General features: G+C 43.4%; 1 protein-coding gene across 8 annotated transcripts in view; it reads right to left on the bottom strand.

The window, feature by feature from the left end:
* The window catches only part of DNAH10 (dynein axonemal heavy chain 10), a 172,308-nt gene that overhangs the window by 110,192 nt on the left and 46,243 nt on the right, over positions 1–15,873 (bottom strand). For all 8 annotated transcript variants that reach the window (XM_055237938.1, XM_063614577.1, XM_063614581.1 and 5 more), the window contains 5 exons: positions 11,225–11,701; positions 10,953–11,111; positions 5,820–5,936; positions 5,636–5,738; positions 4,134–4,312 (listed from right to left, as the gene is read on the bottom strand). In XM_055237938.1, the coding sequence (XP_055093913.1) occupies positions 4,134–4,312; positions 5,636–5,738; positions 5,820–5,936; positions 10,953–11,111; positions 11,225–11,701 (1,035 nt within the window). The remainder of the gene's footprint in view (positions 1–4,133; positions 4,313–5,635; positions 5,739–5,819; positions 5,937–10,952; positions 11,112–11,224; positions 11,702–15,873) is intronic.

Raw genomic sequence — 15,873 nt, 5'->3', positions numbered from 1 at the left:
ATGCACATCCACCCAGAACCTCACAATGAAGCCTTACTTGGAAAGAGGGTCTTTGCAGGTGTAGCTAGCATGAGGTCATACTGGATCAGAGCAGGCCCTAAATCCAATGACCAGTGTCCGTATAAGAAGAGAAAACAGACACAGAGGCACAGAGAGAAGACAGCAATGTGACGAGGGAGGCAGAGACAGGAGCGACGCAGCCGCAAACCACGGAACACTGGAGACAGTCAAAAGCCATCAGGAGCTGGAAGAGGCAAGAAGGAGCCTCTCCTGGAGCCTCCGGAGTGAGCACGGCCCTGTAGACACCTTGATTTTGCACTCCTGGCCTCTAGAAGTGTGAGGAGTTTTCAGCCTCCAGGTCTGTATTCATAATCATTTGTTCTGGCAGCCCCAGGAAACAAAGGCACCAGGTGAGCCCATGTGAACTGGTGGCTCAGTACCGTCCGTACCTGGACACTCCCAATTCACACCTCCAGCTCTCCTCTGAGCTCCAGACAAATACATCCAAGTGCTGCTTCCTCGACATCACCACAGGAGCGTCCAGCAGACACCACCTTGCCCTGAATTCCTGATGTTCACCACCGCCCCCAAACCTTCTTTTCCTGGAGTCTTCCCTTAAGAGTGACTCTAGCCTTCCAGCTCCTCAGGCCAAAAACCATGGAGTCTTCCCTTGTTCTCTTGCTCTCACATCCCACATCCACACCTCCAGGAGGTCCCACTGACTCTACCTGCAAACCAGATCCAGAATGCACCCATGCTTCCCAGCCTGCACCGCTGCCACCCCAGGATCCCCTGGGATTATGACGACAGTCCCCGCCCGGCCTCCCAGGAGCCATCCAGTGTGTCACTGAGACTCTTCTCAGCACACAACTTTGAAAAGCAATTGCTAGGAAAAAATAAATTTCAAGAAGAGTAGAAATCACTCTAGATGATGAAATGTCCCTTAACTTCCACAGACCAGAGTAGGGTGGGTGGACCAAGCTATGTCTCAATATTGGATTTTTAAAAATGCTTATTTTGCTACAGAAAAAAAAAAAAACCAGAATGAGTAAGACCTAGTATTTGATAGCATGGCAGGGTGACTACACTCAATAATAATTGTATATTTTTAAATAACTAAAGGAGCATAATTGGATTGTTTGTAACACAAAGGCTAAAAGCTTGAGGGGATGGACAGCCCATTCCCCGTGATGTGATTACTACACATTGCATGCCCGTGTCAAAACATCTCATGTATCCCATACAGACACTGACTATGAACCCAGAAAAATTAAACATTTAAAAACCACTGATTTCGACACAGTGTGGTTGTTCTCACTTCTCATGATGCCTTTCCTTTTCAAAGCTGAGGGTATGTTTTTCACTTTATGAATTTTTTGCCTGGTGCAGGCACCAGGTCTCATCACTTTCCACCCCGTCTCTGGAATCTTCTCTCCTCTCTATTCCCTCTATAATTGTCCTAAAATGCAAGCTGCCATCCCTTCTGCCAGCACCGGGGCAGTGACCTCCTAAAGGACCCCCTGCCTGCAATCCCCCGGCTGCCTCCGGAGTCCCTTCTGACGGCTTCATCTCCACCAGCCACTTCGCACATCCCAACCCCATTTTCTGGTGCATCCATGGTTGGTAAAGCCACCAGTCTGGAGGAAAGGTTATGGACACATGACGCAACTTCAAATCTCCTGTCTCTGCTCCTGCCCAACGCTCTGCCTGGAAAGCCTTGTTCTGTACCAGGCAAAAGCCTGTTCTGGTTCAGAGCCTCACTCACAGGCCACCTCTTTAGCAGCACTCCCTGGGCCAGTGGGCCACTCTCCTTCCTCCTCTGCAATCTCAGGACTCTGTCCACCTCATTTCCAGCACACATCCTGGTGGTGTGTCTATTTGTTCACATATCGGTGTGAAGGTGAATCCTGTGTGTCAAGTGGACACTGGTGTGTCTGTAAGAGATACTGGGTGAGATGAGCATTTGCATCGGGGGACTGAGTAAAGCAGGTGGCCCTCCCCAACGTGGATGGCCTCACCCAATCCACTGCAGGCCTGAATAGAACAAAAGGCTGAGGAAGGTGGAATGCAACCTCTGTGCCTGACTGTCTTCAAGCTGGGACGTCAGTGTTCTCCTGCATTCGGACTTGGACTCAGACTAGAATCTACACCATCATCTCTCCTGGGTCTCTAGCCTGCCAACTGCAGATCGTCCATAATCACAGGAGCCAATTCCTCATCATAAATCTCATAGATATAGGTATAGATTAGATAGGGATATATAGATATACATTAGATATAGATTAGAAATAGATGTATAGATTAGATACAGATAGATATAGATTAGATAATGTAACACAGACATAGATTAGATATAGATACAGGTATAGATACAGATTAGATATAGATACAGATTAGATATAGACAGATATAGATATAGATACACATATCTCCTATTGATTCTGTTTCTCAAGAACCCAGACTAACATAGTCAGTCTCCCTTGGGGGCTCAAGAAGGGCAGGAACGGGCAGACATGACTCCTTTTCTGGACCCCACACTCCAACCAGCACAGCACTGAGCTATAAAGAACTCAGTCAATAGATAAATGAATGAATAGCATGAATTTGCATGGGAAACATATACCAATGAGAGGCACCCAAATGACATGACATCTGCAACTTTCATTTTTATTTTTATTTTTTGAGACAGAGTCTCACTCTGTCACCTAGGCTGGAGTGCAGTGGCGCAATCTCAGCTTACTGCAACCTCTGCCTCCCGGGTTCAAGCGATTCTTGTGCCTCAGCCTCCCAAGTAGCTGGGATCACAGGCATGTGCCACCATATCTGGCTAATTTTTGTATTTCTTAGTAGAAATGGAGTTTTGCCATGTTGGCCAGGCTAGTCTTGAACTCCTGGCCTCAAGTGATCCACCTGCCTTGCCTCCCAAAGTGCTGGGATTACAGGTGTGAGCCACTGTGCCCGGAACTTTTTTTGTATTTTTTAGTAGAAACGGGGTTTCGCCTTGTTGCCCAGGCTAGTCTCGGACTCCTGGCCTCAAGTAATCTGCCCACCTCAGCCTCCCAAAGTGCTGGGATTACAAGCATGAGCCACCACACCAGGCTGACACGGCAACTTTTAATCTCCGTTTGCAACTAAACAGTTTACCCCATGCCTTAACCAAGCCCTTGACCTCCAAAGAGAGTTTTCTTTTCTATGATGATGGTAAAATACATAAAAAATAAAATTTGTCATTTCAACCATTTTAAAATACATAATTCCAGGCTGGGTGCAATGGCTCATGCCTGTAATCTCAGCACTTTGGGAGGCCAAGGCAGGAGGATCACTTGAGATCAGAAGTTCCAGACCAGCCTGGGTAACATAGTGAGACATTGCCTCTACTAAAAATAATAAAAGAATAGCCGGGCATGGTGGTGCACCTCTGTAGTCCCGAATGCTTTGCAGGCTGAGGCAGGAGGATCACTTCCACCCAGGAGTTTGAGGCTGCAGTGAGTTATTATCACACCACTGCACCCCAGCTTGGGTGGTAGAGCAAGACTTTGTCTCAAAAACAAAAATAAAATGTACAATTCCATGGCATCAAGTACTTTCATAATGTCAGGCAGCCACTGCCACTATCTATTTCCAGAACTTTTTTTTTTTTTGAGATGGAGTTTCGCTCTTGTCGCCCAGGCTAGAGTGCAATGGCACAATCTGGACTCACCGCAACCTCCACCTCCTGGGTTCAAGTGATTCTCCTGCCTCAGCCTCCTGAGTAGCTGGGATTACAGGCACCTGCCACTGTACCTTGCTAACTTTTGGATTTTTAGTAGAGACGGGGTTTCACCACGTTGGCCAGACTGGCCTCGAACTCCTGACCTCAGGTGATCTATCCACCTTGGCCTCCCAAAGTGCTGGGATTACAGGTGTGAGCCACCGCACCCAGCCTATTTCCAGAACTTTTCCAACATCCCAAATGGAAACCCTGTACCCATAAGCAATCACTACACATCCCCCTTCCCTGCGGCCAAAATGAGCGTTTCCACAAAGTTGGACCCAGGCTCATTATTACGGTGGCATCAAAGTCTGCAGGGCCTAAGTAATTCCTGCATCCCCTAAGGTGAGCTTGAGTCCTTCGCTTTTGGGGAGATGCTCACCTTTAGTCCTTCGTAGAGCTCGTAAATCATCCTCAGCCCACTCATTTCCTTCTGCACTTTCAGCAGCTCTGGGTACATCGTAATAGGAAGATCGAAAAGTTTCTCAGCGTTAGCCAGTTCCTGACGGCTCTTTTCATGTCTTGCCAGCTCTCTTTCATAAACACCTAAAAGCTCTACTCCTAGTAAATAAATACACCGATAAATGAATAAATAAATACAATTTTAAGGTGTACAAAATTGAATAAGAAATCATGCATAATGTACCTCAATTATAATTTCGTCCTCATAAACCACGCGGGAAGACAAATTTAGAATCATGGCACCATTCTAACTAAAACCAAAAAACCAATGACATCTACAGTCTCCTCCAGTTAGAAAATTGTGTCTAATTCTCACAACCAGGTCATTCAGAAATGAGACTATTTTAAAGGAATCTGAGGTGGTCTATGTTGTGGTTGACATCACCATCCTTTGCCGCCCCCTTGAGAACGTCATCGTCCTACTGATAACTCCCCTACCACTCTAACTTCCCAGTTCTACGCTTCTCCCCCAATTCCAATGACCACTACCACTCTACGTCACTACATCCCTGCTCACAATCATCTGCCCAAATGCCACATTTCCCAGATGCCTTTTTTGAGCATCCTTAAATAAACGTCACCCGTTTCTTTGGAAGCCATAGCAGTCTTTGGTTTGTCTCATGGTATTTTTTTGTCTCATGGTATTTCTCAAATTCTCTTTAGAATAAGAATTTTAGGACTCGGCTCAGTGGCTCAGGCCTGTAATCCCAGCACTTTGGGAGGCTGAGGCGGGAGGATCACTTGAGGTCAGGAGTTCAAGACCAGCCTGGCCAACATGGTGAAACCCCGTTTCTACTAAAAATACAAAAATTAGCAAGGTGTGGTGGCACGCGCCTGTAGTCTCAGCTACTCAGGAGGCTGAGGCAGGAGAATCACTTGAACCCAGGAGGTGGAGGTTGCAGTGAGTTGAGATTGTGCCACTGCACTCCAGTCTGGGTGACAGAGCGAGATTCTGTTTAAAAAAAAAAAAAAACAGAATTTTAGTATTTTTATCTTGTCACCATTTTAGCCTATGTGATGTGAAGGGCAGAGGACAAGCATCTGAATCCAAAGAATAAATGTAACAGGCATTAGAGAGGCAGTTGGATGGATAAGACGCTGCATTTGTAAAGGCAGTTGCTGGTGTTTAAGATTTCTGAGCCGCGGCAGAAACCTCTATATCCCCTGCAGGAGGAGAGGCTGCTCCTTGGCACTTCTCTCAACACCTTCAGGTAGCAGGCACTCAACAATCAATGAGTCGCGTTAATCTAGCTTTTTTTTTTTTTATGTGACCACTAAAATGAGCCAAGAAAAAAGTATTTGAGGAAGAAATAAATATTTAAATCACGGCACAATAATCACTTGCCATAAAATTCTTAACCAAAACATACTCAAACATTTGACACTCAGATCGCTCAGTAAGACCAACGGGAACATTCTTACCTTTATCAAGATCATCACCAACAGAACCAGGGCCTTCACTGTAAAAACGCTTTGCAAACTCCTCTATCTGAACTCTGTAGTTCATTATTTCGCCTCGAGTAATCTGAGAAAAAAGAGGTTACATTAATTTAGCCCAAATACATTTTTCAATATCTTTACTCAGGAAGTGAAATTTAAAAGGTACCTCTGTGAAAGTTCTCTTTATGTCCCCAAGAGCATGCTCCACATTCACTGAATCATTAAACAGATTGGACCACATGCCCTCAATCTTATCAACCAGTTCTTTCTCTGCATCAGGAGGCTAATTAGGAGAAACAAAAAACACAATAAACAATAAATGATCAGCAATTTGGAATTGAAATTGATGGTCAAAGTTACCTCCCACGGACTTCTGCTTGTGGCAGCAGGAGGCTATAGGTAATTCAAACCAACTCAAAAGCTGATTGAAATATTAAGGCCAGACATGGCCAGACTGGGATTACATGGCTCATGCCTGTAATCCAGTACTTTGGGGGGCTGAGGCAGGAGGATCCCTTGAGCTCAGGAGTTTGAGACCAGCCTGGGCAACATAGTGAGACTGCATCTCTGTAAATATAAAAAGAAAAAGAAATTTTAAAAAGAAATATTAGGCTGGGCATGGTGGCTCACGCCTATAATCCCAGCACTTTTGGAGGCCGAGGCGGGTGGATCACCTGAGGTCAGGAGTTCGAGACCAGCCTGGACAACATGGTGAAATCCATTCTCTACTAAAAATAGAAAAATTAGCCAGGCGTGGTGGCAGGAACCTGTAGTTCCAGCTACTCAGGAGGCTGAGGTGGCAGAATCGCTTGAACCTGGGAGGCAGAGGTTGCAGTGAGTCGAGATCACACCACTGCACTCCAACCTGGGTGACAGAGCAAGACTCTGACTCAAAAAAATAAAGTAAAATAAAAATAAATATTAAAGTCAAATTTTATAATTAAAATAAAATCAGTATAAAATAATTTTTAAAAATTAAGAGATAGAGGCTGGGCGTGGCAGCTTGCGCCTGTAATCCCAGCACTTTGGGAGGCTGAGGCGGGCGGATCACCTGAGGTCAGGAGTTCAAGACCAGCCTGACCAACATGGAGAAACGCTGTATCTACTAAAAATACAAAATTAGCTGGGGTGGTGACGCATGCCTGTAATCCCAGCTACTCAGGAGGCCAAGGCAAGAGAATCACTTGAACCCAGGAGGCGGAGGTTGCAGTGAGCCGAGATTGTGCCATTGCACTCCAGTCTAGGCAAGAGTGAAACTCCATCTCAAAAAAAAAAAAAAAGAGAGATAGAGATATTACAGAGAGATAAGCCCTTCATAAACTAAAGCCCAGCTTCAAATCAACTTAACCTCTGATTAGAATACGGTTAGTTTATCATGCTAATGTACCCAGTTGTGGTGTCTGTTAGAAGCAAAAATAAATCTCCTCTGATGAAATATAACATCATCCAATGCCTCCAATCCTGTCTCTCCAATTTATCACATATGCTGTTAAGAACTCAATTAGAAATGCCAGCCATATAAAGACATGAAAGAACTTAAACAAAACCAAGAGATTCACAGACAACATAAACGATCATGAGACTTATAAGACACACAATTTAAAATAATTTTTATTTAATAGAGTAAAGGAAACAAAAGACAAAAACAAAATTGAGAATTTTGGTAGAGCACAGGAAATTGTTTTTAAAATGGAAATTCTAGGATGGATAATGACAACACCTGAAATAAAGAGCTCAAAGGATTGTTTAAGGAACCAGGAAAACCAGATCAGACATAAATAAATAGAAAATTAATGAACTTAAAGTTTAGGTCAAAGTATTAGAATAAACCACAGAAAGAAAAGGCAAAAAGGAATGTAAAGTGTACAGGGTATTGTAGAAAGGTCCAACACATGTGGAATTGGAGTCCCAGAAGGGAAAAAAAAAAAAAAAAGGCAAAAACTGTTAATTTTCCAAAACTAGGTAAAGACGTCAGCCTGCAGATTTTGAATGGACTACAAATCTCAATCAGGAGAAAACAAAACAAAACAAAAGAACCTAGTTACATCGTATTACAACTGCTGAAAACCAAAGACTGAAAAACAAATCTTAAAAGCAGACAAAAAAAAAAAACAAAACTAGTTAGACTAGACTACCTTGAAAGAGAGCAACAAAAAGACTAACAGTCAACTTTAATCCATCAAAACAATAGAAGCCAGAAGATGATGGAATAACATCCACACATAGAAGGGATAAAAAAAACCAAAGTTGGTGTTTCCAAAAGATCAATAAACTAAGTGTTTGTAAGGAGACGGAGCAACTGAAACCCTTATTCATGCCGTGTGGATGTCAAGGGGTGCCATCACTTTGGAAAACTAGCAGAATCTAGTAAAGCTGAACATGTGGATTCCTATAACCCAGCAACTTCAGGTCTAGGCCTATACGCAATAGAAATGCAGGCATAAGTCCCATAAGGTTGCCCTCATTTCAGATGCCAGTTGCAAGTATTAGGTGCCCAGGGTACACAGACTTCTGTCCAACCTGGCTACAAAATCAGGGGTTCCCCCACACACGTCTCCTTCACGTTTGACCATTTGCTGAAATGGCTCACAGAACTCAGAAGGACACTTTACTTACCATCACTGATTTATTATAAAAGACACAACTCAGGAACAGCCAAATGAAAGAGATGCATAAGATAAGGTATGGGGTTGGGGGGTGCACAGAGCCTCCTTGCCTTCTCTGAGCACACCACTCTCCCAGCACCTTGGTGTGGTCAACAACCTGGAAGCTCTCCAAATCCCATCATTTAGGGATGTTCATGGAGGTTTCATTATACAGGCATGACTGATTAGATCACTGGCCTTTGTTGATCTCCAATCTGCAGCTCCTCTTCCCTCCGCAAGGGTGGTGAGGATGGGCGCCTGAAAGTTCCGAACCTCTAAATAATTTATGCCTTGATCTTTCTGGCAACCAGCCCCCACGCTGAACTGTCTAGGGCTCCCAGCCACCAGTCATTTCACTTGCATACAAAAGACACTCTTATCACTCCAGAGTCCAAGGATTTGAGAAGCTGTGTGCCAGGAACCAGGAACAAAGAACAATATTGTAATAAAAGATGTTCTTGTGACCCTATCACTCAGGAAATTACAAGTGTTTTGGAAGCTTTGCGTCAGGGACCAGGGACAATGACCAAAGACAGTCATTGGTCTTTTGTCAAAGATCAAAGAGCAACAAAATGACGTTTTGGGCCAAAAATGGATTGCATATATGACAGTATTCCCATAAGATTATAATATTGTATTTTTACTGTACCTTTTCTATGTTTAGATATGTTTAGATACACAAATACTTACCATTATATTACATTGCTTATAGTATTCAGTACAGTGCATGCAGGACAGGACTGTAGCCTAGGAGCAACAGGTTCTACGATATGGCCTAGGTGTGTAGTAGCTATGTCATCTAGATTTGTTTAAGTACGTTCCATGACGTTTGCACAATTACGGAATTGCCCACTGACACATTCTCAGAACATATCCCCATTGTGTTAAATATATACAACTGTATATTTCTCTTATTGTATTAGAGTGAATCTAATAAACCACACAGCAATTACCATATTTAATGATACAGTGCCAAAAGCTTTTCCTCTGAGATCAAGAACAAGACACGGATTTCCCCTACCTCCCCTTTCATCCGACCTTGTACAGGAATTCCTAGCTAGAGTCATAAGGTGAGAAAAAGAAACAAAATATTTAAAAATTAAAAAGAAGTGAAACTGTCAATATTCAGTTTATAAAATGGTGTGCCTAGAAAATCCAAAGTATTCTGTGGATAAATTATTAAAATTAATAATTACTGATCATAAAAAAGTAGAATGCAAATATCAATTGTCTTTCTCTATAACAATAAAAAATAAAATAATTAAAATAAAAATTAAAGATACCAATTACAAGAGCTTCTAAAAATATCAAGTACTTAAGAATAAATCTAGCAAAAAATAGGTAAGGCCTCTATGGGGAAAATTATAAATCTTTACAGGGAGACATTAAAGACCGAAATAGAGAGAGAACATGTTCCTGGATGGGGAAACTCACTACTACGGGATGTCCATTTGCGCAGATTAAGCTGCAGGATCAATGCGGTCACAATCAAAATCTCAATTGTTGTTGTTTTGTTATTTTTGTTGTTGCTGGAATTTGACATTCTGATTCATTTTGTATGTGTGACCCATTGCACACTTAGTGCAAAATCCTTCGTTACAGTGATTCTTCTATTATTTCTGTGATGTAAACCAGGGAAGCAAAGTCTGACAAAAATCTACCTGGCTAGGCCGGGCGCGGTGGCTCACGCCTGTAATCCCAGCACTTTGGGAGGCCGAGGTGGGTGGATCACGGGGTCAGGAGATCAAGACCATCCTGGCTAACAGGGTGAAACCCTGTCTCTACTAAAAATACAAACAAAATTAGGCAGGTGTGGTGGCGGGTGCCTGAAGTCCCAGCTACTCGAGAGGCTGAGGCAGGAGAATAGCATGAACCCGGAGGCAGAGCTTGCAGTGAGCTGAGATCATGCCACTGCACTCCAGCCTGGGCGACAGAGCGAGACTCCGTCTCAAAAAAAAAAAAAAAAAAATCTACCTGGCTGAGGGAGAAATACAAACTAGAGAAGAGAAACAAATTGCTATGAATAAATCAGGATTTGCATGAAGTTTGTCTTTCAGCATTTCTGTTGCTTGACTGCTTCAAACACCAGGCCCCTTGCAGCCCAGTGGTTAGGATGTAGAGCTCACAAATGCCCTTGCTGAGCAGTAGACCTGGGCCAAAAATTTGAGTTTCTTTCATCATCAGAAAAATGTACAGTATGTAAAACTTCCATACAATTTCAGGGGGAACCCAGACCCCCTAAAACTCATCCATGACTGAAAGATCCTGAGAAGCCAAATTTAACAACCCTAAACAAAGCAAAACTAATTGAATTATCTTCTACCAGTTTCTTTTATCATCTTAAATCTTTCACTCTCTTCTTATCATTTTTGCAAGAGCTCTTTATCTATTAAAGGAAATTAACACAAAAAAAGAAGAAAGGAAGAGGGAGAATGGAAATGGTATAGTTACAGATCAATCCATTTGAGCCATACAGATTGAAAAATATATTTTCATTATTCTAAGTAACTGTGGCATTGCTTTACATTTACAACGTATTAAAGTCACTTATTTGAAAACGAATCAATGGCAGTATACTTGAGAAGCATTTCTGAAAAGGGTCGTTGGTGGTCAATCCAATTGTTAAATGCATAAGAAAATACAAGTTGACTTACAAAGAGGTTATACATTGCCATGGTACGGTATCGCTCCTGGACATCCCTATATCTTAGTTCCATGACTAGAGATTTACTTCTAATTTCTGCAATTGTTGCAAGGACAAACTTGAGATCTTCAAGGGTATTGGGGATCTTCCTAAGGTTTTTGGCCAGGTGCTATAACAGAAAGTACAAAGAACACTAAGCAAACACAGAAAAAACAGTAATGGCGCAAATGAAGATTGAACTTACACAAAAAGTAGTTTCAATTACACACGGCAGTTGAGTACCTCCATCTCTTCATGGAGATTATAGAGCTCCTCTTTTGCTGACTCATTGAGAAGTTTTCCAAGCGAAATCACCCAGGACTTGGCATTTTCCTGTACTGTGTTTGCCAGATGCCCGAGCTGAAGTCTGATGCAATGCTCATCCTTAATTAGAGGGTGGCGCATAACCTCATAGGCTATCTTGGAATAGAACTGCAACTTTTCATCATATGCTACACAAGGAGGTTTCTTGGTGGCAAATTTCTCCATCACAATAGCTTTGTCCAATTTCCAGAGAGGTCGATACCGCTTCCATTTTTGTAGATACTTCATAAGATTGATTAGAATCCTGTGGACATTTTGGGGGATCATAACAGCTTGTTCAATTATCTGAGGGTTCAGAGAGATATCATTGTAAAAGTTTATTATAACAACTTCTTCTTCCTCCCCCTTCTGAGGGGGGCATTCTATGCAGCTGCCATTCATCCAACGAACAAAATGCTGGCAAAGTAAGAATTAGGAGAAAAGACAGTATTTTAGTATCTATTTTGCCTCCAACGTACATATTAGTATTCAGTAATAAGTCTTGCCAGTAATGGAAAATCACTTTATTATTAATAAATTATTTGAGATTCAAAAATTACCATAATCTTTTGTTCCTCTCATCAAGAGATGGAGCCTATTTCCCTTCCAGAGCGAGCCTTGTGACTTAACTTGACCAATGGAAAGGGGTGGACATGGTATTATGCAAATTCAAACCAAGGATTCAAGAAAGCCCTGCAGCTTCTGCTCTCATGCTCTCAGAACCTTGCAACCACCAGCTCGAGCTGGTCTACTACACTACGAAAGGCCATACACAAGAGAACCCCAGCCCCCGCCCATCAGAGCTGTGCTTGAGGTCATCAACTGCTAGACACATGAGTGAGCCCAGCCAAGACCAGAAGAACCGCTCAGCAGAACTCAGCCCACAGAACCCACAGCTAAATGATTACTGTTTAAGCCAGTAAGTTTTGAAGTGGCTTGTTATGAAATAAAAGCCAACTACACCATGGATGAATAAAAAAAACTTTATTTCCATACTTACAGAGGAAAAAACACACATTCAGGCAAATTGACTGCTTAGTGTCCCAGAACAAATATGCTAATTTGACATCTCCCTGCTGTAGAGTTAAGGCTCTGTTTTTTGTTTCTTTGTTTGTTTTGTTGTTTTTTCTGAGACGGCGTTTCACTGTGTTGCCCAGGCTGGAGTGCAGTGGCGCAGTCTCAGCTCACTGCAAGCTCTGCCTCCTGGGTTCACACCATTCTCCTGCCTCAGCCTCCTGAGTAGCTGGGACTATAGGCACCCACCCCCACGCTCGGATAATTTTTGGTATTTTTAGTAGAGATGGGGTTTCACCGTGTTAGCTAGGATGGTCTCGATCTCCTGACCTCGTGATTTGCCCACCTCGGCCTCCCAAAGTACTGGGATTACAGGCGTGAGCCACTGCGCCCGCCTAAGGCTCTGTTTTAATCAAGCATGAGTCATAACAGCAAACCATGGGTATGTGACACATTACTTCTCTGAACAATAGGCTCACCATCTGTAAAATGTGAATAACAACTACTATAATAGGTTGGTGCAAAAGTAGTTGCAGTTTTGCCAATACTTTTAATGGTAAAAACCACAGCTACTTTTGCACTGACCTAATACTTCTATTTCCAATATTACTAATAATAGTAATACTAACACTAGGTGGGGCGCGTTGGCTTGCACCTGTAATCTCAGCACTTTGGGAGGCAGAGGCAGGCAGATAACGATGTCAAGAGATTGAAACCACCCTGGCCAAAATAGTGAAAACCTGTCTTTACTAAAAATACAAAAATTAGGCCAGGCGCAGTGGCTCACGCCTGTAATCCCAGCACTTTGGGAGGCTGAGGCGGGCGGATCACGAGGTCAGGAGATTGAGACCATCCTGGCTAACATGGTGAAACCCCATCTCTACTAAAAAAAATACAAAAAATTAGCCGGGCGTGGTGGCGGGCGCCTATAGTCCCAGCTACTCCGAAGGCTGAGGCAGGAGAATGGCACGAACTCGGAAGGCGGAGCTTGCAGTGAGCCGAGATTGCGCCACTGCACTCCAGCCTGGGCGAAAGAGCGAGACTCTATCTCAAAAAATAAAATAAAATAAAAATACAAAAATTATCTGGGTGTGATGGCACATGCCTGTAGTCCCAGCTACTCGGGAGGCTGAGGCAGGAGAATCACTCACACCCGGGAGATAGAGGTTGCAGTGAGCCAAGATCACACCACTGCACTTCAGCCTGGCGAAAGAGCAAGACTCCATCTCAAAAAAAAAAAAAAAGTAATACTAATATTAATAGCTAACATTTATTCAGAGCTACTGATTGCCAAACACTGCACTAAGCTATATACACGTGTTATATAATTTAATCCTCCCAACAGCACACACTAGAAGGTGAATGGTATTATCATTTCCACTTAGTACAGGAGGTAAAATTCAGGATCTAGTTAAAACTTTGGCTCATTATTTTTTGCCATGAAATAGGAATCCTGAAGATCAAAGAGTTCAACCATATTAAGTGGCCTAGCCATGCATGTTCATTTGCCGAGATCTTTTTAATGAAATACATTTTTAACCTTATCTAAGAGAATAAGTAAAAATTACTTTCATTTAAAAGAAAAAACTTATGAAGCTAAAATAATACAGGCTTCACCAAGAGCCTCAAATCCATCTGTTAGTAAGGAGGAAAGTTAAGTTGGCATGGAATATTGTGATTAATATTCATAATATTTTATAGGCCAACTTTCCTATTTATTTACCCCTTAAAAATTGCTGTTTCCCTCACAAAGGAAACATAGCACCTATAACATATAGCACCTATAAGAGAATTTATATAACAGAGGCTTAATAAATGTCTTAGCATGGATTATAAAACATGTACTGTTTATTCATTTTTTTTTTTTTTTTTTTTTTTGAGACAGAGTCTCGCCCTGTCGCCCAGGCTGGAGTGCAGTGGCGCGATCTCGGCTCACTGCAAGCTCCGCCTCCCGGGTTCACGCCATTCTCCTCCTGCCTCAGGCTCCCAAGCAGCTGGGACCACAGGCGCCCGCCACCATGCCCGGCTTTTTTTTTTTTTTTTTGTATTTTTAGTAGAGACGGGGTTTCACCATGTTAGCCAGGATGATCTCGATCTCCTGACCTCATGATCTGCCCGCCTCGGGCTCCCAAAGTGCTGGGATTACAGGCGTGAGCCACTGCGCCCGGCCTTATTCATCAATTTTTAAGTACAGTGAAATGAAATTCCCTCTTCTAGTTTCTATACTTATTTTTATGCCCCTAAAAATGCCTGAAACATGTCTGACTTGCTGAACAAGCCAAATGAAGAGGAAGATGCCAGTGTGCTGGGGGGTGGCGCCCCATACCTACAAAGACGGCTCTATTTTCCAATTTGGGTAAGACATAAACTTCGGGTTATCTGCCAGCAGATGTTCATTCAACAAACATTTACTGAGAACCAACTATGTGCCAGATGTTCTTGGTGCTGGGGATTCTAAAGGGAACAAAACACTCAAGGTCTGTATTCCCATGGATCTTACATTCTAGTGGCCTGATAGGATCAATAGATAAATAAGCAAGGGAAAAAATAAGAAAAGGTCGGAGAGTGGTACGCAGTAGGAAGAAGATGGGATGGGGGTGACGGGAGAGAGAGGACAAGAAGGGAGAGCAGAATGTTCCAGGTGAGGGAACAGCTACGGAAATCCTTGCAAGAGGAATCCATGGTGCCTGCTGGAGGCACAACCAGGCAGCCAGTCAAGCTGCAGCATGAGGGAGCAAGATCCTCGTAGGACTGAGATCAGAAAGGCAGCCAGGGGCTAGAGCATGGCAGGGCCTCATAGACCACAGAAAGATATTTGGATTATGTTCTAAGTGTAATTAAGTCATGGGGTGGGTGGGGGCAGTTTACACCAGGGATGACACGAAATGATATGTTGTTGTTGTTGTTGTTGTTGTTGTTTTAGAGACACGGTCTTGCTCTGTTGCCCAGGCTGGAGTGCAGTGGTGCAACCATACCTCACTGTACCCATGAATTCCTGGGCTCAAGCAATCCTCTGCCTCAACCTCCCAAGTAGCTAGGAACACAGCTGTGCACCACCACGCCTAGCTAATTTCTTTTACTTTTGGTAGAGATGGGGGTCTCACCATATTGCACAGGCTGGTCTGGAACTCCTGGGCTTAAGCAATCCTCCCACCTCAGCCGCCCAAAGTGCTAGGATAACAGGCGTGAGCCACTACACCTGGTAATTCTGACCACCTGTGGTGGAGAATGGATTGGTGGAACGTCACTGCAACAGTCCAGGAGAGGGGTGACGGCCACTTGGGATAGGAAGGTACTGGGGGGACAGGAGAGAAGAGGACAGATAGGAGGTATGTTTGGAGGACTTGCTGATGGGCTGGGCAGGGCTGGGTGAGACAAGAAGAAACAAGGATGAGTTTCTGGCTCAAGCAATTGGTTTGATGTTGGTGCCATTTCCTGAAGTGGGGAAAAATGGGGGACGACCAAATCACAAGGCAGGAAGTCAAGAATTCCACCTTGGGCTGCAGGCAGTGGCTCACGCCTATAGTCCCAGCACTTTGGGAGGCAGAGGCATCCTGAGACACCATCTGACCAAG

Source organism: Symphalangus syndactylus, chromosome 13, assembly GCF_028878055.3.
Source record: "Symphalangus syndactylus isolate Jambi chromosome 13, NHGRI_mSymSyn1-v2.1_pri, whole genome shotgun sequence".
NCBI lineage: Eukaryota > Metazoa > Chordata > Mammalia > Primates > Hylobatidae > Symphalangus > Symphalangus syndactylus.
Note: the sequence above shows the minus strand (reverse complement) of the source record. Positions and strands in the feature narration are given on the sequence as shown.